We start from the raw sequence: 22,097 nt of genomic DNA, 5'->3' as shown, positions 1-22,097 counted from the left end.
TGAAACACATTATTTTTCATTTCCTTCAAAATAAATAATACATGTCTTTATGCTAATAAAACAGTACTTTAATTAAACACATTTCTACTCTGATACAACCCTTTGTGCCAAAGCTGAAAGTGGTAAAATATTGTACAAAAAAATTAAACTTATATATCGAGTTAGGCTTTTAGGTAGGGGGGGGGGTTATTTGTTAGTCAAAGGAGATTCATACTTTCCCCTCTTATTTAACAGCTTTGTGAAGTCTGAGAAGCCCAGTGTGGACCCAATGGACTGGACAGTGTCGGACGTGGTCAGCTATTTCACGGCGGCTGGATTTGGGGAGCAGGCCAGCGCTTTCAGGATGCAGGTCAGTGTCTATAATACTCACAGCCACAGGAGGGCAGTATAACCTTTGCAATGAGGGCTGATTCTCCTCTTGTATCCCATAAAGCTGAGTAACAAGAGTTAATAAATTGATAAACTGTGGCTTTCAGGGTGATATGAAAAGGAAAGGAAAGTGAGTGTCACACTGGACAAGCATTTGTTTCCATTGTAGCAATAGCCAAAATCAAAACAAAGCATTATTTTTAGCCTGGAGCCAAACAAATTAAAATAAACCTGGAAAACCCATTACTCATATTTTAAGTATTTTAAAGTTACATATAATAAAAAAGCTATATTGCTGGAGGTATTTGTATAGATTCAAAGTAGATAATTGAAAAACATTTATTTTCCCTTATTGTCTTGGTATTAATCTGAATTACAGGATTCTAATCACATTCATATTATAATGTCAGCTTGTTTATGGGCAGGTTATTAGGTCACTTTAATTGATTAAATCTTACTAAATGCTTTTTAATGATTGGATAATACAGGTATTTTCTTGTATAAACCTTAGGACATAAGAATAATTGAAGGGTCCTGAACTGCGACCAAATCATTCACATTTGCGACTTGGCAAGTGCAAGTGAAAATAGTAGCCTGCCACATTTTATGTTGACAATTTGCTTACGGTAGGATACAGTTGCCTAGGGCTGACGGTAAAAGGTATACCACATTTTTTGTTTGTTTAAATATAAAGCTGTGATGTGAGACATTGGAATAGGTGTCTGTCAGGCTGTTCACAGCTGTAGCATCAACACATAACAACAGTCTTTGAATGAACTTCTCTGTTGGGGGAGTAGCTGCATTAAGTGTCGGCTGTCTGTACAGTTAGCAAGCCGCATTTTTAGTATTCCAATAGTCTAATAAATGCTCTCATGATTCTGCTAAAACATTGGGTTGCCTACAGTTATAAAACTACATGGGACTACTTCTTATTTTCCAATATATTGAGAAATATATAATATGTCTCTCGGAGACAATCCCCATTATGAAACATAATTGCATTTTCTTTGTCAGCGATTCATTATATTCACTTTCAACTTGGTTTCTGATAATTTGGTTACTGCTAATAACTCTATCCATGTGTTACACATGCAAGTTTGGCATTAAGCATTATGTTTAATGTGTGGGCAGATGGATTTAATTTCCCAACAGAACCTCCAGGAATTTAAAACACCAAGTCAGAGCTTCCGACATTTTCATAGTAACGAATGAGCTGCATCATCATTGCCAATGCTGTTCCACTGACCAAACCTACTCTGTACAACTGCACTGACTTAAATACTAAAATATACAGCCGACAAATCTTACCTGCTGTTGAGAGTATGACTTGGCATATCAGAAGCTATAGAATTATAACTTCTATTGGTTGTTGTTTTGCCTTAATCTTTCACGCCCAATCGGGCTTGTTTTTATGTTAGATTTTTTCATTGTGGGTGAAAAAATTACTTTAGGTGGGTACCTACATTTTGGGTAACTTTTTTTCTACATTGCTCAGGTGTTACAGTGATGTGTATTTTGACTGAATTCCAAGTTCCAAAATACAAAAGTCTCAGAAACACTCTCCTTTGTTTTCTTCACTACTGTTGCTAAATGTCTCACAACCTCAAATCTCAGATTCTGTGCAGCCCCTGATTTATTTAAGCAGCGATGTTCTCAGAAAGATTTCTGTGAACACATGGCTCAATTTTGGGTTGCTTCTGCGCAGAATGATCCACAGCGTGTGACTAAATCACTTGTGTAAAATACATTCTTCACACTATATTTAGCAAGTCTGTACACTCTTTGCAAATTGTTTATTCGAGCTGTTAATTTTATTTCATTCATGTATTTTTAATACAAGTAAATAATAATTTCAGTACAACAATATGTACATAAATGGGGGAGTGGGTTTATTCATGTAAATGTAGTGAAGGGTAAAAACACCACATATATTGATTTACTTTGGGATTGTCATAAATAAATATTGGACTGATTTTGGGCAACTAGTGCATTTTTTACATGCATTCCCATGATTGTGTGTTTCTAAAAGCCTCTTGTTAAACAGTGCTATTTCAATGTATTTCTATTCAATTCAATATTATATTCAATTTGTATATATAATTATTTTAACTGATACATTTTTTCCCCCTGAAATGCTGTCCGTGTTTCTCTGCAATGCAGATTTCACAGGGCCTTAATACACTGGCAAAGCATGTCTCCTCCCTGTTTGCAGCTCCTGATATTTTAGTTTTAATACAGCCGGACATGGCGCTGTGATATTCAGAGCTGTGACTTATTTGCAATGTTTTGCATTAGCAGCATGCAAACAGGTTTTATTGAACTGGGCCCATGACCAGGTGTAGAGTCACTCTGCAAAATAGCAAATGTAGGACATCATTGCCTTACTCTCCTGTTTCTCATCATTCTGCTTGAACCCCCCACACAGGAAATTGATGGAAAATCCCTCCTTCTCATGCAGCGGAATGATGTGCTGACAGGGCTGTCAATCAGACTTGGCCCTGCCCTCAAGATCTATGAATATCATGTCAAGGAGCTCCAGAGGACCCACTTCCAGGATGACAGCGCACTGTGCTGATACACCTCCATGCTATGCAGCTTTACATCTTTCAAGAGGTGAAGGTGCTGTTGTTCGGCCCGACAGGCTTGCACCATCTTGGCAAGGAAGGATTTGATGCAAAGCTGTAGCTAATAACAGCATTGTCAGGGCTTCAGACCCTCTGCTTTGATTTTGGAGGATGCCATCCTCTGTTCCGCCCGTATAATGTGTTTTACTTCAGGATCCCCGTTGCTGAAGCTTACTGAAATCTGCATTCACAACCAGCAGACTGGCTTCCACTCGCTCCATCTGACTGTGAAACCCTTTGATCCATTTCTTCCCAAGTACACTTTTCTTGTTTACAGTACGCAAGGGTTTCTTTAAGCCTGGCTCATGACAACCTCTTTTCTCATTCTCAAGGTTACTAGCTCACACATCCAATTTTGTACTAATGCTGTTTTTATAAGGATTTTTGGAGTTGTTTATGTTATACAATGGAAAAATCAAACATCCCTATTTATGGCATTGTTACAAGCTTTTTTAAATTTAATTTCCCATAAATGTCCTGTTTTGATAACCATATACCTTTAAAGTCAGAGAATTAATGTTTGTGTAAGTGATGCTTCATTTTAACAGTCTAGTGATGTATGCAAAATATAAAATTGATCGACGATAGTCCTTCTTATGACCCTCTATGATTGTCCATACTTTTTGTGTCTTTTCTTATTGTGGCAGAAAATAACGAGACTACCTGAATCCCTCTTTTACACAACAATAAAAGCAGTCAGACATGCGCAAACTCTTCAGGCCTCAACATTTAATTTTAACATTGTGTCGTTTTTTATAACGGAACTGATCGCCATTTTGCAGGATGTAACTATGTTACCAGTACGTATATAAATCTGGATGGCATAAATACTTATCAGAATATAGGTTTCTGTATCATCTCTCTTTTTCTAGATTAATTTGCACCATAAAATATATCTCTTTGGTTACAAGTACATGAATTTGTGTGATTTATAGCAGGTCCCTCCCTCCTATAAAAATAAAGTGTATAAGTTAAAAGTTAAGAAGAAAAACTTTAAAATATGTACACTTGCATAATTTCCAGTAACACATATATTTATTTAATTGCATAACATAGTATAAATACATTTTCTTCCACTATGCACATCAGTGTGATGTATTGTCCTGTGAAGGGCAGCATGAGGGGTGCATTATTTTCCTAATCCCTTTCTTTAATCAGAAGGTTTTCTGTGGTCATGATATTATGACTGCAGTGTGATCTTCCTAACATGCCATGTTCAAAGCAAGCTGAAGACATGTTTTCTGACCTTTTGTACGACTTTTTACAAATGCTTTTGGTGGTAGTAACATTGTAAGCAGCAACCTTACTCAAAGGGCTAGTCTCTTATTATAATTTTTTCTGTTGATTAATGATTTTGCTTTATATATAACAAGCAGAAATGTTTGGCTTAATCTTCAAAAGTATAGGATACATGAAACCATTTGAGAAAAGAAGAGTTTTACAATTATTTTGTAGTATTTCATTAAAATACATAATAGACAAGTTGGAAAGAAACAATGTCAAAACCACTGAATACTTTGGTCTAATATGTTTTCTGTTATACCAGAAATTAAATATTGCATCAATAATTATTTTAAATTCCCAATGGTTAAAAAATGAATGAATGCTGTAATACAATTCTGACCCGTACAACATTGTATTTAATTCAGATTTTAGGTAGTGTAGCATTTTTTTATGTCACTTCAGTTAATGGACTTTTAGTTAATGAAGTTTTTCAGGTAAAACAATGTCCAGGTTTCACAGAGTTTGGTATTTGTCTTGTAGTGGAGCAGGCAGAATGTTAATTTCAGTGTGTGTTCATTGCGTACCCTGGTAATCCAAATTATGCAGAGCTTAATACAATCCTACTACAAAAGGTAAACAGTACATAAACAAATGGTTTATTCGGTTTATATCCAATCTGTTCAAAGATTATTTCTGACATTTTACCTCAGCTATTGCCATTGCAGTCCGAAGGCTGCACACTTTTTAAAACCAGAACAAAGAAAATGGAACCATTTGAAACTCTTGGAACAAGCCAGTTAAACAGGCAGGTACGGGAGAAGTAAATGGTAAGTTATCATGTTGAAAATATGATTTTGTATTAGAAGGTATAGTTTGTAAGAGAGGGTATGCTGTGAATGAACCTGTAGAAACTGGTAAAAAGAGTGATTAAGGAGTTTTCAGACCAAGGAAACACTGCAGGGCAGGAGTCTAAAATTGTGTAGTAGCTGAAGTAAAACATGAAGTGTAATTTGAAGGTTAGAAATTGCCCTGCTTTACCCCAGGAAGGCTACTTGTGCATTAATTTAATTGGCATAATGACCCCAAACACACAGACTACACCAATTCTGAATTAGAAAGAGGAAGAACAGTTTTGAACACCTGTCTCCAGACTCCTCACCTTCATCCCATTGATATTTGATAGGATGTGTTTGACGAAAGAGTGCCAGGAGCAGGATCTTACTTTATCTTACATTGATCTCTGAAAAATGGTAAACCAGGTTAATGGATACAATATTTATCTTAATTAACAATAATAATGTTAAAGCATTATTGCATTGTTTTATTTTGTCATTTAAATTTTAAATGTAATATTTGTTTCCAAATCTGCAGTAGTTTCACTGCCCAAAGACTGATAGCAGAATCAGATTATGTTGTGTATATAGTCTATCAACAGCTATGAACATTTGAAAGAGGGTATCTCTATGCATGAAAAGCAAGTTTTTGTTTTAATAAGAAAGAAAAAATATAATTGTCTACTACATTGGGTTTTTACACAATGTCTAATAGGGGACTTGTAAGACAACAGATCATGTTATTAATTTGTTAGTTTCTATGTGTCTGTGCTCTATACATTTTAATTCATAATCATTACTAAAGAAAGAGTATACTTATTGTTTTTTGTTTGTTTGTTTTAATCTCCAGGCCACAGGTGATACATGATTATGGTCTATAGCTTGGTAAATTCAACTGCGGGTGCCGTGTTTTTGTTTGAGGAAAGTAACCAACAAGGTCAAGCTGAAGTTATTTAAGTATGAGTATGCAATACAAATGCTTCTCAATTGTATTTTACAGCTGATGCAGGAATTTAAAACCAGTCCAAGAACCACATGTGTTCAAAATGAAATAAATGGTCTTCATATGGATAACAAAATATGGGATGCCATTGGATATGTTACAAATCTTCGATCTTTTAATATGAATTTTCCAATCTTTCCTTGAAGGAATCCCTTCAAAACAGGGACATTTGACAAACTCTTCCTCTTCGTCTTGCATTTGAATGCATCAGACTGAGGTTCAACAGAATAAAGGCACAAATGTTTTTATAAGAGACTGTTACTATAACAGTGTGGTTGTTCAGTGTGGACTTAAATTGCATACAGAATATTGACTGATTTTTATTTTATTTTTTATTATTATTATTTTTATATTTTATTATTTCACACTTGAAATGATACATGTGTACTGATTTTTGCTTGTTTTCCTGTTTTTGTTTTTTTGTAAAAAACACATTTTGAATAAAATATAAAGTACAATTTCACATTATGTACTTTTCTTTACATTTCATGTAATAAAGTATAACAGGCTTGTAATTTGTAACTGTATGAAGTGATGCAGCAAAACAAATAATGACTGCATAAACTCAGTTTGAAAGCAAGTGATACATGGTAATACGATAATAAAGGTATGTTCACACAATTGAATAATTTGTTTACATAATTCATCAGTTCTTCAGTGTATTAAGTGCAATAAGACTTGTAAGCTGTGCAAAAGAAATTAGGTTTACTTTATTTTCTCAATCATGATGCCTCATACTGAATCATACTGAAATTCACCGATTTAGTAAAAAGTTATATTTACTTTGTATATACATGTATTATGTTCTCAAGACTCATTAGGGTATAAGGATATTAAAGCAGCTGTGTGTCCTGTTGTCAGCAAGGTTGGCTCCAGCTCACAGCAACCCTGTTCTGGTAGAAGCAGTTGTTGAACATGGATGGATGGGTGGATGGATGGATGGATGTTGAAGCAGCACAGAGAGAATGTAGGGCCAGTAGTTTTCAGTAGAGAGTGGAGACTGGACAACTGACATGGTCAACTGATTTGAGACCATTAGAGAATGAATGGAGAGACAAGGCAATCATTCTGGGAAGATGAGGCGAGACTGTAAATGTATGTTGTTTTTTTATAATCTACAAAGTATACCTATATACAAATCTTTGTAATCAAAGTGATTGTTGAATTGCTTGACAGTAATTTAAAACGAATTAGATCTTCCCTTTGTAGTTGTATTTCAGTCTTAATTAATCAATATTTATTTGACAAGAACACCACCGAGCAGGTGGGTACGACCGTCTAACAGCAACCTTGAGCATCTTACTTGCCTTTCTCACTACAGAGGTCAGTCCATTTGAACATCAACACAACGGACCACATTGGCTCACTTCTAATCAAGTCACTGGTGTCAGGGCCCCTAGTGAATGAAAAAAACAGAAGATGGGGAAGAGTTATGTTTGCAATGAGATAGATCGCTTTTTGGTCTAATGTAGTACATGCAGTGAAAATCTATTGTCTTCATCGGACAGTGATCCTGGGTCAAGGATGGCTATAGGGAGTTGAACAGTATAGGACTGCAAGGCTGTGGCTTGGTCAGTGCTCCCTAAGAGCCATGTTGTCTGATCACTTAGGTCGGAGCCTGCCTCTTTTGTAAAAACCAAGCCTTTCCCCAAAGTTATTCCAATTATAAAAGCCACTGTTTGTAGAGGCATGCCAGTTTGTCAGCCAGCAGTTTTAAGAGGATAATTGCTACTTTTTTCTTTTTGAACATAAAATTAATATCTGATCGTGAAAATTGTATAAAATTCATGCCAGCGTGTATAACACTATTATTACCAGTCAGTACTTCCGATTCACCCGCCATATGAGACACACTGACCCTCAGGAGGCATTTCACATACTGCTGGTGACGTAATCTCAACATGTCTTAACAATAGTCACCAATAATCACCACCTTATAAGCGGGCATACTGCTGAGAATTTCAAATGTGCCTGATGTCTGAATAGGGGACTGGTGTGCAGGAGCTGGAACTATTGATTGATACTTCTAAAGCCCCTTTCTATTGAGAGCCAGCAATCAGCCAGGCCGCAGTGCAGACTAAAAAGACATTAGTAGAGTCGAGCCAAAGTTTGGTCTCTTTTATTGGTCTCGTTTATTTGAATATGCAAATGCATTCCTCCAACGCACACCTTTTCTCCACCATCCCTTTATTTAGTATGTATTTACTTTATTTTATGTGTGTCACAATAGTATTAGAGAGAGCTCCTTGGGTTTCCTAAATCAATTTCCAGTATATTATCAAAATGGGTATTTCTTTCCTGCTCTGCTTATTAAGAAAAAAAGTTGAAAGAAATGTACTATTCACCTTGCGAACACACACTAGCATAATTTTAGGAACCGTGCATGTTTCTATTTAATATTTGCAGGTAAAATTACCTTCATTTGAGATAGTAGATGAACTTAGGTAATTCAGGTTTTATGTTTATAAATGTTTTCAAATTTGTATTGCAACTTCTTAAAGAGAACTGCATTGGTCTTCTAATCTACAGAACATGAATTACAGAGAAACCTGTTATGACTGCAATGATTGGCACACAAGTACAGAGCTACAGGTTCCTCTAGGGGGCAGCATTGAACTGGAGAAGTACTATATACCTTTCACAACACATACATTTTGGGTTCCTGTCCACGTTTTCCCTTCCCAAGTCAGCGAAAATGAAACTAAATCTCTGTAATCAGAATCCATGAACAGAACGAGCAGGAAATCTGTGGAGAAATGGCAGCAAGATCTTCTGAGATGGAAGAGGAGCTCTCCTGTCCTGTGTGCTGTGACATCTACAAGGATCCTGTTCTACTGCTATGCAGCCACAGCTTCTGTAAGGCCTGTCTGGAGCAGTACTGGGGACAGAAGGGCTCACGTGATTGTCCAGTGTGCAGGATAGTGTCGTCTATGGAGAATCCTCCCCTCAACCTGGCTTTAAAGAATCTCTGTGAGTCCTTTATCAATGACAAAAGTCGGAGACCTTCAGGAGCGTGTGAAAAAGTCTGCCTTCAACATGGGGAGAAACTGAAGTTGTTCTGTCTGGAGGATAAAGTGCCTCTTTGCCTGGTCTGTCAAACTTCCAAAAAGCATAAAAACCATCGGCTTTGTCCGTTAGAGGAGGCTGTGCTGGATTTTAAGGTAAGTGCACAGAATGTATCATTTTTAAGGAAAAAATTAAACCACCTATAAAATGTTCTGTGAGTATATTGAGTAATTAACATATTTTAAGATAGTAGCTGTAAAAATAAAAAGTGAAATTCTGAAATAAGCCTACCTGAGAAAATTATAAAATTAACTAAACGCCTGCTGTAAAATAAACAAGAAGATACTGCAAGAGCTCTGGAATTGGATTTGGACGCCCCTGCCCTAACTTCCCTATCACCTGAGAAATTCAAAAAATGTATTGACTTCACCTGTACTAGATATATTATTATTATTTGAAGAGTTAATTGCATTTTCCTTGCGATTGTGCTCATGCTCTGTGCAGGTGCCATGTTTTGTGTGATGGCAGTGATGTCTGTTAGTGTGTTTCTCCACTAGTGTCAACTCTATAATTTAATTTAAGGAGGAACTCAAGATGGCACTGGAGCCCCTGCAGAAGAAGCTGGAAGTCTACAAATACATGAAAATAATCTTTGATCAGACCGCAAAACACATTACGGTAATGTATTGATGTGGTAATACAGTTGAAATCTGAAGAATGCAGACAGAGATGTATTAATTGTTTTCTATTCCAGACCCAGGCCCAAAAAACAGAGAGGCAGATAAAGGAGGAGTTTGAGAAACTTCACCAGTTTCTGCGAGATGAAGAGGCCACCAGTATAGCTGTACTGAGGGAGGAAGAAGTAGAAAAAAGTCTAATAATGAAGGAGAAAGTTGAAAACATTACAAGAAAGATGTCATCCTTTTCAGACACAATCAGAGCCCTAGAACAGGAGATGGGAGCTGAAGACATATCATTCCTGCAGGTGAGGACTGTTTCTCTGTGACAATAGTCAGTCAATGAACAATTATATTAATGTTTATCTACATTTATACTCATGTCAGTTTTGTGTCTATTAACACTTATTAACTAGACCTGTTGTCATTTTCTAGAACTACAAGAAGACAAAGAGCAGGTATTCAATTTCCAGCCTGTCTTCTGCTTTTTGCTATTGAATCCAAAGCCACAGCAGCACTGACTCCTGAATATTATTGCAGAGCCCAGTGCCCACTGCAAGATCCAGAGGGGGTTTCAGGAGCGCTGATACATGTTGCCAAGCACCTGGGCTCTCTGAAGTACAGAGTATGGGAGAAGATGCTGGGAATTGTTCAATACAGTGAGTACTGGGGGGCAGGGGGCACACAGGAGGACCATTGAGCAACATTTACACCCAGAGTCAAAGCTTGGTGACATTTTAATATTAAGTAATTTTCTCCAAGTATAAACATTGTACTGTGTTCTTATTGTTTTACTCATCAGTTGTCTGTCACAATCAATTTATGTCTGAATTTCATAAAGTTGGTGCAGGGGGCACAAGGAGGGGCGATTTACAGACTTTCACAATGCAAGAGGAACATTTAAGCAGCATTTGGCAGTCAACCATTCCCCAGCAGGAAATAGTGAAATTTCAACATTACATTTTCTCACATTATTTAATCATTATCAACACAACTGAGCAGTTAAACTGCATTGTTTTCTAATAGTGTGAATTATTTTTTTCAATAATGTATAGATTTTTATATGACAGTAAAATAATGTAGATAAATTAGAAATTAATAGCAGACTATTATCCCCAGACCCCAGGTTCTAAGCTCAGGTGTATCAGTTAATTGCCAGTTTCTGCTGATTAGCTATAACCAATACATTGCAAGAACTGACTGTTGTATGGTAAATAAGCTAACTGTTGGGCCCGCAAGACCTCATGAGCTGCAGAATAGCTCACAATTTGCATAGAGGAGAGAAAACATGTATAAACATACAGTTCAGCATTGATTTCTAATCCTTCCTTTTCCTTTCAGGTCCTGTGACTCTGGACCCCAACACGGCATACCCCCGGCTCTCACTATCTAAGGATCTGAGCAGTGTGAGAGTCGGTGCTGAGAGACAGCATCTTCCTGACAACCCAGAGAGGTTTGATCAAATTAGATTTGTGCTGGGCTCCGAGGGATTCAGCTCAGGGAGGCACTGCTGGGATGTTGAATTGGGGAACAAATCTCACTGGTTATTGGGAGTGGCCAAAGAGTCCATGGACAGGAAAGGAAAATTCAGTGTGAGTCCTGAAGGAGGCTTCTGGATAATTGGTCTGCAGGATCAGGGTTACATAGCACTGTCCTCACCATGGACACGACTCACTGTGAAGAGGAAACCTCAGAAGATCAGAGTGCAGCTGGACTATGACAGGGGGGAGGTGTCATTCTCTGACCCCAGTGACAACACACTTATCTTCACTTTTAAAGACACATTTACTGAGAGGCTATTTCCATTCTTCTGCCCTGGCATTGACCCTGTTCCTCTGCGAATCAGCCCGGTGAAAATATCTATAACATTGGAATAACACACTGCATTGAGAGTAAAATGTAGGTTCATAGCTTGTTTGAAGAACTCTTTTAAATGAAGATGTGACTCGACTGGCCCCTGAAAGGTGATGGGATGTACCAGATTACACGGTTCCAGTTTAAACCTGATGAAAAATATATCTACAATAAATTAATTAAATTACTGAAATGTAATATTGTCTTCTCATACACAGAGGCCCATGATAATTGTAAAGCAGTATTTCTATGTGAATAGTTCAGTTCTGCTGTTCATTTTATTCTAAAGCCCAGCATTAAAAAAAAACAATACTACCAAAACTTTTCCCCATAAAATTACAGTAATTGTCAGTGGCCAGCATAAATTCAGTGTGCGTGAGCAATAGGCTTGTTTCTCTTTACAAATTTCTACAAACCTTAACATACAATGAAATTAAAAGTTAAGACAAGAATTTATACAATGAGATATTTGAATGCAAAACACAATACAATCCTGATGGGAGATTAGGAAACATAAAACATGTCAAGAATGGGTCACACTAGTAGAATACTGAAATTATAGGGACTTTAACTGCATCAGATCTATGTATTGCAGATTTTCTTTGTGTAAGAAATCCAGTTTTTAAGGAATCCATGGGACGACATTGAATCAATAAGATGTTTATTAGAAAATAGCAATAAAATAATATAGAGATACAGGTGACAGAGATACAGAGGATTCCTGGACTCAGTGTAGGTTCTGAGCCCTGAGCAAAATAGATTGGTTCATTTATAGGGCGAGACCTTGAAACAGAACAAAGAAAAAGTCTGTATATGGAAATAATTGAAAGAATAAATTAATATTCATTAAATGTGGATTTATATGCAAGTCTAAGATTATATTGGCTACTGAATAATATCGAAATTAGTAAATATGATGCCCCTCTGTCATGCCTTTTGGTACAATTCCACTTCACCACTTCTGTGACCTTGTATATGACTCTCGGAAACAACAGGATGGCTTGTTATCAATGTAATCATGTTTAGCTCATCTCCTGGAAGTGTCAAAGCAAGGGAAATCTAATGTTTTGGGAACCAAGTGTCAGCTACAGACTTCTGAAGACACCGAAAGAAAGGCAGATATACATATACTGCATATGTCAAATTGAATGATTTGGGTAAGTTTGATATAGTTGCTGATCAATACTAGACATTTTCACAAGCAGGTTCCCCTCAGGTTACATTCCATCATCACCATGTAACAGTCCCTGCCTTAGGCTGTCATCTCAGAGGCAGTCTTACCCATCATAGGGAGCATCCCATCATTAGTGTAAAAGGTCACAGAGCTTGATTAGTTCCAGGTGATGCTGAGATTGATTAATACTTTTCAAGTAGAGAGACATGCCCACAGTAGTCAGGTAGGTATCTATCATCAGGCCACAGGTCACTGAACATTCTGCCAAAGTTTTTGTCCATCACCTGAGGTTATCAATGAATTTACATCTCTAATAATTCATTTGTTTTGTTGTTGCATTTTATTCAGATGAGAACAGTTATATCCCAATATACATTATGCCAAGACACTGACACTGGAGGTTTCATCATATCTGCTAATTCAGTGATATATTACTTCCATGCCTCTTGAAAATAAATTGCAATATAGGATACAGAACATTTTAATATGATATGGTTCAGGAAATAAATGTACACAGATACAAGATAGTATTTGATAGTACAAGATAATACAAATGTTTTATGAGCCATGAACTACAGGACCAATGATGAGAAACTACATCTGTCACAGAACTGTAACAGTATCAGGCTGTGCTCCTGGTTATATGCAGTGTACTGACCAATAATTTCAGCCTGGCAAATCAGGTGCTGCCAAACCATGATTAATTCTTCCAGGGCTTCTGGGAGATGTTGTACCAAAAAAAGTCTGTTGGCCATTTTTTCAGGGATTATTTTCAATTATTTGTCAAAAGCTCATTTATTTTAGATTTAATCTCCTAGTACATCAGATTTCCACATAAACTCTTCCTCCCGCACAACTCTGCTATTTAGACTGCAGTGACCAGTGACCACCCCAACAGTCAAAACTTTTAGTAGTGTTGTTCATGCAAGCTGTGCGCAACACACTGTGCTACTGCACTGTTATAGAAACCTTCAATGAGCAGATTGTCAAAGGAACCCGGTCAGTACCAAGCAAGAAGACTGGAAACACCCTCTCAGTGAATGTTTCTATAAAAGTATAGATATGTTCCTGATCATTGGCATCAAAGAATGACACCTCCCCTCTGTCACAGTCCAACTGCACTCTGATCTTCTGGGGTTTCCTCTTCACAGTGAGTGGTGTCATTGGTGAAGTGAGTGCTATATGAACACCTTCATGCAAACATAAAGTCCAGAATCCAACTTCTGGGCTTACAGTGAGTTCTCCTTTCCTGTTGATGGACTCCTTGGCCACACCAAACCACCAGAAAGATCTTTTCCCCAATTCAATATCCCAGTAGTGTCTCCCTGAGTTGAATCCTTCAGAGCCCAGGACACACACATGGGGCTCAAACCTCTCCGGGTTGTCAGGAAGCTGCTGTCTCTCAGCACTCCGTCTCACGCTGGTTAGATCCTCAGAAAGTAAGAGGCGGGGCTCTGCTGTATTGGGATCCAGAATCACATGAGCTGAAAGATACAAGTGAAATATTCAGCATATTCTGAAACATGACCAACTTTATGAAATTGAAACATAAATTAATAATTAAATAATGTTTGTGCCAAAAAATAATATGTTTATGTTTATACTTGGAGAACATTATTTCATATTAAAATGTCACCAAGCTTTGACCCTGGGAATAAATGCTGCTCAATGGTCCTCCTGTGTGCCCCCTGCCCCCCAGTACTCACTGTATTGAACAATTCCCAGCATCTTCTCCCATACTCTGTACTTCAGGGAGCCCAGGTGCTTGGCAACATCTATCAGCGCTCCTGAAACCCCTTCTGGATCCTGCAGTGGGCACTGGGCTCTGCAATCATAGTCAGGAGTCAGTGCTGCTGTGGCTTTGGTTTGAGAAGAGGAAGATGGGCTGGAGTTTACATACCTGCTCTTTGTCTCCTTGTGGTTCTGGAAAACAACACATAGATAATGTATTAATTATATCCATACCAACACAAACATAAGTATGTGATTGTGATTACATATTAATGTTGGTCTGCAATTAGGAAAACTATTGTTAAAGACTAAACAATTCTTACCTGCAGGAATGATATGTCTTCAGCACACATATCCAGTTCTAGGGCTCTGATTGTGTTTGAAAGGGATGATATCTTTCTTATTATGTTTTCAATCTTCTCCTTCATCAATCGACTCTTTTGTTCCTCTTCCTCCCTCAGTGCAGCTATCCTGGCCACCTCTTCATCGTGTAGGAACTGGTAGAGTTTCTCAAACTCCTCCTTTATCTGTCTTTCTGTTTTCTCAGCTTGGATCTGGAACAGAAAAGGTTATGTCTATTTTAATATTTTTATTCTTGTAATCTTTAAATACATATTTAAGTTATTACTCTGAAAATTTAAAATTTATATAAATATATATACACCGATCAGCCACAACATTATGACCACTGACAGGTGAAGTGAATAACACTGATCATCTCGTTATCATGGCACCTGTCAGTGGGTGGGATATATTAGGCCACAAGTGAACATTTTGTCCTCAAAGTTGATGTGTTAGAAGCAGGAAAAATGGGCAAGCGTAAGGATCTGAGCGACTTTGACAAGGGCCAAATTGGGATGGCTAGACAACTGGGTCAGAGCATCACCAAAACTGCAGGGTCATGGGCGGCCAAGGCTCATCGATGCTCGTGGGGAGCGAAGGCTGGCCCGTGTGGTCTGATCCAACAGATGAGCTACTGTAGCTCAAATCAATGTATAACTTTTTTGAAATGCGTTTTTCTGGATTTTTTTGCTGTTATTCTGTCTCTCAGTGTTAAAATACACCTACCATTAAAATTATAGACTGATCATTTATTTGTCAGTGGGCAAACGTACAAAATCAGCAGGGGATCAAATACTTTTTTCCCTCACTGTATATATATATATATACAGACGGGTGACAAATTAAAGGAAAACCCTTTAATTTTAATAAATGAGTGGAAGAACATAATGAATTCAGATGCCTCCAAAGAGGTGTACTGCATGATACAATTAAGCAATTAACATGGTTTGGATCCACTTTTCCCCATAGAGGGAAGGGTCACTGCAAATCATTATAAAGTTATTCTGAGTGATCACCTTTATCCTATGGTGACACATTTCTATCCTGATGGGAGTGGTCTCTTCCAGGATGACAATGCCCCCAACCACAGTGCACAAGGGGCCACTGAATGGTTTGATGAGTATGAAAATTATATTAATTATATGCTATGGCCTTCACAGTCACCAGGTCTCAACCCAATTGTACACCTATGGGAGATTTTGGACCAATGCTTTCCACCACCATCATTAAAACACCAAATGAACTTTTGTAAGAATGGTGTTCCATCCCTCCAGTAGAGTTCCAGAGCTTCGTAGAATCTATGCCAAGGCGCATTGAAGCTGTTTTGGATGCTCATGGTGGCCCAACACCTTAATGAGACAATTTATGTAGTTTTTTCCTTTAATTTGTCACCAGTCTGTATATTAATAATTTGTATTTATTTATTTATTTATTAAGTTTACCACGATATATTCTTCTGTTTCGTAATAGGTTTCTTTCATTACATTAAAGGCTTCCATCTTCTTCTGCAGGAGCTCCAGTGCAGACTTGAGTTCCTTCTGGAATAAAATGACAGAGTTTACAGTGTACTGGAAAAACACATCAATGGCAAACCTTACAACACAGACAACAATTTGCAGTTTTACATAACAAATATAAAATGTCTTGAATATATACATAAACTGAAAAAATGTGTCGCAGGCCTATCACTAGCTTTCTATTATCAATGGTCTGAATAAATGTATGCTGATAGGCCAAGCAGCAATCATTTCAATCAATGCATTTTTATTTTGTATGTCTCCCTTTGCAGGGTAGCCACAGAGCATTTTACATATTGAAATAAAAAATTACACAAAATAATAAACCATAAATAATTAAGTAAATTTAGGAGAGAGAGAAAAACAAAAACTCCTGTAGATAACAGATTATTATAAGAGAATATAAATCTCTGGAGGTCCATGGCTTAAGGCCTAGGCTTAATGGTTGCCTCCCCTCCAGGCAGTATAATATGAAGTGTACAAGATACTGCACAGTGACATTTAGCCCAGTGCACCAACACCGGCAGTGCACTGGGCAGAGGAAACTCAATGCTCATGTAAACAGGAGACATGGACTGGTTGAAGAGCTGTTGGGAACCCTACCATCTACAGTGCCACACAACTCAGCCTCAGTCATGGACTATTTTAAGGAGCACCAACAGCTTGTGTGTTAATTCAGCATGGGAATCACACAGGTCTGCTGGTACCCCAGAAGTGTCAAACTCCTGAGTGCTGCAAGGAAAACCCTGGAACAAAAGGGGAATTTACAGCACAGACAAGCATACACACAACAGAAAGGTAAGAAATAACAGTAATGAAAACAAAACTGAATCTTAAGAGCGAGTTTCAGAACCAGAGCCCTCGACCAAAGCAAATAAAATAATTATAACCGTCAAATATATGTAATACAATTACAGAAATCGAATCCTGTGCAGTAGAAAGAAAAGAGTAAATGTAAAGTTGTAAAGTTTTCAAATGAGTAGAATGCAAAAAGCAAGCACATAAAGAAAGTCTCTCCAATTTCTGGGAAACTGACTAACCACAGATCAATACCAGTCATCAATAATCTGCAAACTGATAGTGCAATTTTCCCGACATGGCATACCTGATGTTGTAGTCTGTTACAACAGGACTTCACAAGAATTCAAACAATTTTACACAGACTAGGAAATTTCTAGCAAGACTTACACTCTAGGATACTCCCAGAGCAACTGAAAGACTGATCCAGATGTGAAAACAGCCGAAAGACTGGTGGGGAGAGGAAAAGCAGCAGGTTCAGATGCATCCTTGGGCAATTGTAGGCCATAGAAACACCCCTTCAGAAGGAATAAGTGCAAGTGCCGGAACAGAGAGTATTTCAACAGAAATTCAAGAGCCCTAGACTCACTATAACAAGCAGCAAGCAGATTAAAGTAAAAAAGTAAAACCACATGAACCACAAAATAAAAAGCTACAGTGCTACACCCTGTGGACACTAGATCAAGCCTCATTTTCCTGGTTTAGAGGAAACTATCAGACTAGACTAAGCATGAAACTACAAACGTGATCGCATGCTTCCTGAGGAATGCCATGTACTGCACTATGAAGCAAAGGTCCCAACCATTGCTCATAAAAGAGCTAAATGAAGCGTTAAGTTTCCACAATGCTTTAGAGACTGTGTTTGTTAGAATGATTGTGTGTATGTGTGTGTGTGACAGAGAGAGAGAGAGAGAGAGAGAGAGAGAGAGAGAGAGAGAGAGAGAGATCTAATGTTAATTTCCAAAAAAAGGAAAGGTGTAACAATACGGATATTGTGGGAACTTAGGTTGTGTTGACTGAGACACATCCACATACAATGAAGATTTGGACCATAAATATTATTGTTTTGTGAGAATACATACATTTTAGCTGTATGTACAAAATAGAGAAATAATACTTCACAAACAAAGTGTTTCCCCCCAAGCTCATGAACTGCCACCTTTTAAACGCTAAAAAAAAAAACTTTCAAACAAAAGCACAAAAGAATCAAGAAAATCCACTAACAACATTTATACATGCGCAGTTCTGTCTGGGCTCGTTCAATCTCGTTTACACATGCGCAGTTCTCTCTACTCGCTCGCAGCTTTTTGACAGTTTTCAGACTTTCAAAAAACAGAGAGCAGACATCCTAGATGATCATCGCACTATCGATCTCCATTCTCATCAAATATGGCAGACCACACGCCTATAACCGTCTAAAAAAGCTGAACGTGGCTTTATGTGCTTTATGTGTGTAACAGTTTGGAAAGTGTCAGTCTTGTCATTTATAGATTGGGTTTAAACGTTGAGCATTTTCTACATTAAGTGATATTCACCTTAAGAGAATTATTATATGCAGGGCTTAAGGTCGTAATTATATTTTTTATGTTACTAAAAACATATCCATCCTCTATTCATAGAATGTGGACATGCTAAAGGAAACGTTCAAAATCTGCAAAGCCACGTTTTTTTAGACTCTGCCTCTGCTGCCATGTGGTCCGCCATGTTTGATGAGAATAGAGACCGATAGTGCGATGATAATCTAGGATGCCTGCCTGAAAATTGTCGAAAAGAGCTGCGAGCGAGTAGAGAGAACTGCGCATGTGTAAACGAGAATGAACGAGCGCAGAATTGCCTTGCAAGCATAACATAAAAAATGCAAGTGTAGTTTTGCACATAAAAGTTGTAGTTCTGTGCTCACTCATTTTGAGAGTGAATTCACTCCATAGACATCACACCTTGCACCACTTTAACTCCCCAGTGCTGATGGTCTAGTGAAGTTTGTTGCATCTTAAGAACTTTAGAGAAACTTAATAATGCACAGTGAATGAAAATACCGAAATCATAATGGAATCATCAATGGCATGGTATATATTACAATTTGAGTCCTTTGCTCATTTTGACTATATAGGTACTCTTTCATGTGTGAGGTGTTTAATACTCCACCGTAAATTACAGACTCCAGATTGTTCCTCCACAACTGATCACATGTCAATTACAGGAAATTGCTGAAAGTGAACAAATGTGGAATTTCAATTGGGAAGGGACACTATCTCAGATACTACCTTAATTCTAACCTCAACACTATGATACTATAAATGCAATTATATTTAGAAAAGTTTGTACTTTTTCTTCACTGACCCAATTTAATTATATAAAAAGTGTGTTTCCGCAATCAACCAATTTTAGTTGATTTAGTATTGAAAAACAAATAGTTTTTAATGTTGATTGCAGACTTAATTAAGATGTACACTATATTACTTTGCAGTTGTTTTAATACGTATCAGCCCACATTTGTACACATTTAGAAAAAAATATATAGAAACAAATTAAACAGAGGACTGTTAGTCAAGTTCAAGTTTTCTGTGACTCACAGATAAACTGTGATGGACAGAGTTCATGGCCTACATGCTTTTGGGATGTTTGACAGCCCAGGGAAATAGTTCAATTAATGTTAAAGTGAAAATATACTTTCTATATTAAGGCATAATTGTGCTATTCCATGTAGAAGTGGGGGATTGGGGGGCAAAGGGGTGACGGCCACAGCTCTACTGCCTTGCCACACAGAAAGTGTTCGTTTGCATCCTCCCCCCCCCCCCCGCTGGACCGATTTCCTACCTCCCCGCTTGACAGATCACACAGTGTAACACATTTTTATTTTATTTTGTTCCTGGTTAGTAAGTGTTATTTCCTAATTGCTTATGCCTCAACAGTATAGAAAATGTCTATTATTCCCCACTAACTTTGCTTTTGTGACCAGGACAGTGATATTTTGAAATGAGGAAACAGGCAAATTTGTGTCTTTTCATTCACATAAAGTCAGAAAAAAACAATATATGAATCCCAATTAACATGTATTTATACTAAATTAATACAAAAATGACTACAAAAGATTTAGAAGGGAGTACTACTTGCTTCTATACTTTTGAGGCATATGCAATTAGGAAATAACAAAAATTGTGTTACATAGTGTCATCAGCACCCCCCACTGGTCGACTTATCGCTAGCACAATACTCCCCCCCTCCCCACCCCGGTTGACAGATCACCAGCAGTGCCTCTTTTTTACATTTGCCCCTGCTCTCCACAAACCCTGTGCATGTGCCTGTAGAAGGGGCATGATTAACACAAACACAAACTTTGTTATTCAATAACTACTTTCTCACCTTATGGTCCTGTGCAATTTTTTCTGCTGGACAGAATGCATGGTTGGCATGTTTTCCTGAGGTGACACATTTGGCGCAGACAGGCTCCTCATCCTCCAGACAGAAGAGCTTTAGTGTCTCTCTGTGCAGATTGCAGAGCGCTGCACACCCTGCTCGGGATATCTGACTTTTATTTCTCTTGAAGGACTCACAGAGGTTCTTTAAGGACAGGTCAGCAATTAAAATGCCTTTAGGCGACTTTCTCCTGCAAAGTGGGCATTCCCGAGATCCCTTCTCTTTCCAGTACTTCTCCAGACAAGCTTTACAGAAGCTATGGCTACACTTCAGAATAATAGGATTCTTATATATATCAAAGCACACAATACAGGAGACTTCCTCTTCTATTTGTGAAGATTGTGCTGCCATTTCCTCAAAGTTAGCCTTCACTGTTATGAGTAACTGTTTCTAAACTGTTCTTTGTTTACTTTCACTTTCACTGGAATGCAGACTGAGTGAACTTCCTGTAACTTGCCGTTTCTCTTTTTTTCCACAGATCTTTTTCACACTTTTCAAAGTGCATTTATGGCTGATCCATAAAAATATAATACTGTAACTAAAAGAAGTTACATGAAAGGCATATGTTTCCTCTTCCTGCTGGAAAAAAAGAGCTGAGGTTTAGAATTACAACTTCCTCTGGAAGGCATCATCATCTTCCTGTCTAAATCATGGAGAGAAAATTAAAGACCAATCAGACTTATAGTGTATTTACAAGGCACAATTTGGAATGTACAGTGCCTTTAGACTTTTTCACATTTTGTTGTGTGAAACCTCAAACCTTTTGATGAATTTTCATTTCCCCCTTTGAATTTGTATTGTGAAACAACAGTTACTGTAAAATAAAAAAACTGAAATGTCTTGGTTAGATATGAATTCATATCAATACTTGGTAGAACCACCTTTGGCAGTAATTACAGCTGTTAGTATCTTGTGGTAAGTCTCTATCAGGTTTACACGTCTGGATTGTGTGGTATTCACCCTTTCTTCTTGGCAAAACTTGTCAAGTTGGATGGGGATGGTTGGTGAACACCAACCTTGAAGTCTTGCAACAGATTCTAAATCATTTTCAAGTCTAGACTTTGGAGGGGCCAATCTAGGTCATTCACTTTAATGTTTTTAAGCCACTTAGTGTCGCTTTAAGGTAATTTTATCATTGTGGTGGGTGGATCTAACCATGGTGAATATGCTGCAGGGCCTATGTAGCTGGCTAAGCAATATAGTGGTGCCCTATGGAGCCCATGCCAATGGTCGCTTCCTGGCTACTATGGTGGCAGCACAATGCCAACTTTGGCTGTCACTGGCAAGAAGGGTGCACTGACACTGACCGTACATGCTTTATTGACACGCCCCTCTCCCCTGGCTTTACACTTGGCAGTTCACATCCCCAGTCTGTTCAACATGGGGGCGGATCATTTACAGAATTTCCAAACAATTCTTTGGAAGTTTAAGTGTTTACCCTTAAAGTACAAACATCCATTGACTTCTTTAGTTCTTCAGTGTGTATGAGGAAACATTATTTTGCCAAGAAAATGTAGGTAAGTGGAAT

General features: G+C 37.8%; 3 protein-coding genes and 1 long non-coding RNA gene across 4 annotated transcripts in view; 3 read left to right on the top strand and 1 right to left on the bottom strand.

The window, feature by feature from the left end:
* Positions 1-3,698, top strand: part of samd1b (sterile alpha motif domain containing 1b) — a 29,060-nt gene extending 25,362 nt beyond the window's left edge. Inside the window, exons 6-7 of the mRNA XM_066708131.1 lie at positions 235-349; positions 2,795-3,698. Of these exons, the coding sequence (XP_066564228.1) occupies positions 235-349; positions 2,795-2,944 (265 nt within the window). The 3' untranslated portion in view covers positions 2,945-3,698. The remainder of the gene's footprint in view (positions 1-234; positions 350-2,794) is intronic.
* A 5,002-nt stretch (positions 3,699-8,700) lies between these two features.
* LOC136752640 (zinc-binding protein A33) lies at positions 8,701-12,177 on the top strand. The gene is made up of 6 exons (XM_066708130.1): positions 8,701-9,214; positions 9,642-9,737; positions 9,814-10,044; positions 10,172-10,194; positions 10,277-10,395; positions 11,078-12,177. The coding sequence occupies exons 1-6, from the start codon at positions 8,810-8,812 to the stop codon at positions 11,611-11,613; spliced, it is 1,410 nt and encodes a 469-aa protein (XP_066564227.1). The 5' UTR covers positions 8,701-8,809; the 3' UTR covers positions 11,614-12,177.
* Positions 12,178-12,234: 57 nt separating this feature from the next.
* Positions 12,235-21,063, bottom strand: LOC136752639 (E3 ubiquitin-protein ligase TRIM35). The gene is made up of 6 exons (XM_066708129.1): positions 20,516-21,063; positions 16,280-16,375; positions 14,819-15,049; positions 14,665-14,687; positions 14,471-14,589; positions 12,235-14,248 (listed from the first exon to the last, which is right to left on the bottom strand). Exons 1-6 carry the CDS (start codon positions 20,918-20,920, stop codon positions 13,713-13,715), a joined length of 1,410 nt encoding a protein of 469 aa, XP_066564226.1. The 5' UTR covers positions 20,921-21,063; the 3' UTR covers positions 12,235-13,712.
* On the top strand, positions 16,877-21,409 carry LOC136752641 (uncharacterized). Its single transcript, XR_010817324.1, has 2 exons — positions 16,877-17,152; positions 21,048-21,409. It is a non-coding gene; the product is annotated as an uncharacterized LOC136752641 (long non-coding RNA).
* The last annotated feature ends 688 nt before the right edge of the window (positions 21,410-22,097 follow it).

The sequence above is a fragment of the Amia ocellicauda genome, chromosome 7, assembly GCF_036373705.1.
Source record: "Amia ocellicauda isolate fAmiCal2 chromosome 7, fAmiCal2.hap1, whole genome shotgun sequence".
Classification (NCBI taxonomy): Eukaryota; Metazoa; Chordata; class Actinopteri; order Amiiformes; family Amiidae; genus Amia; species Amia ocellicauda.
Note: the sequence above shows the minus strand (reverse complement) of the source record. Positions and strands in the feature narration are given on the sequence as shown.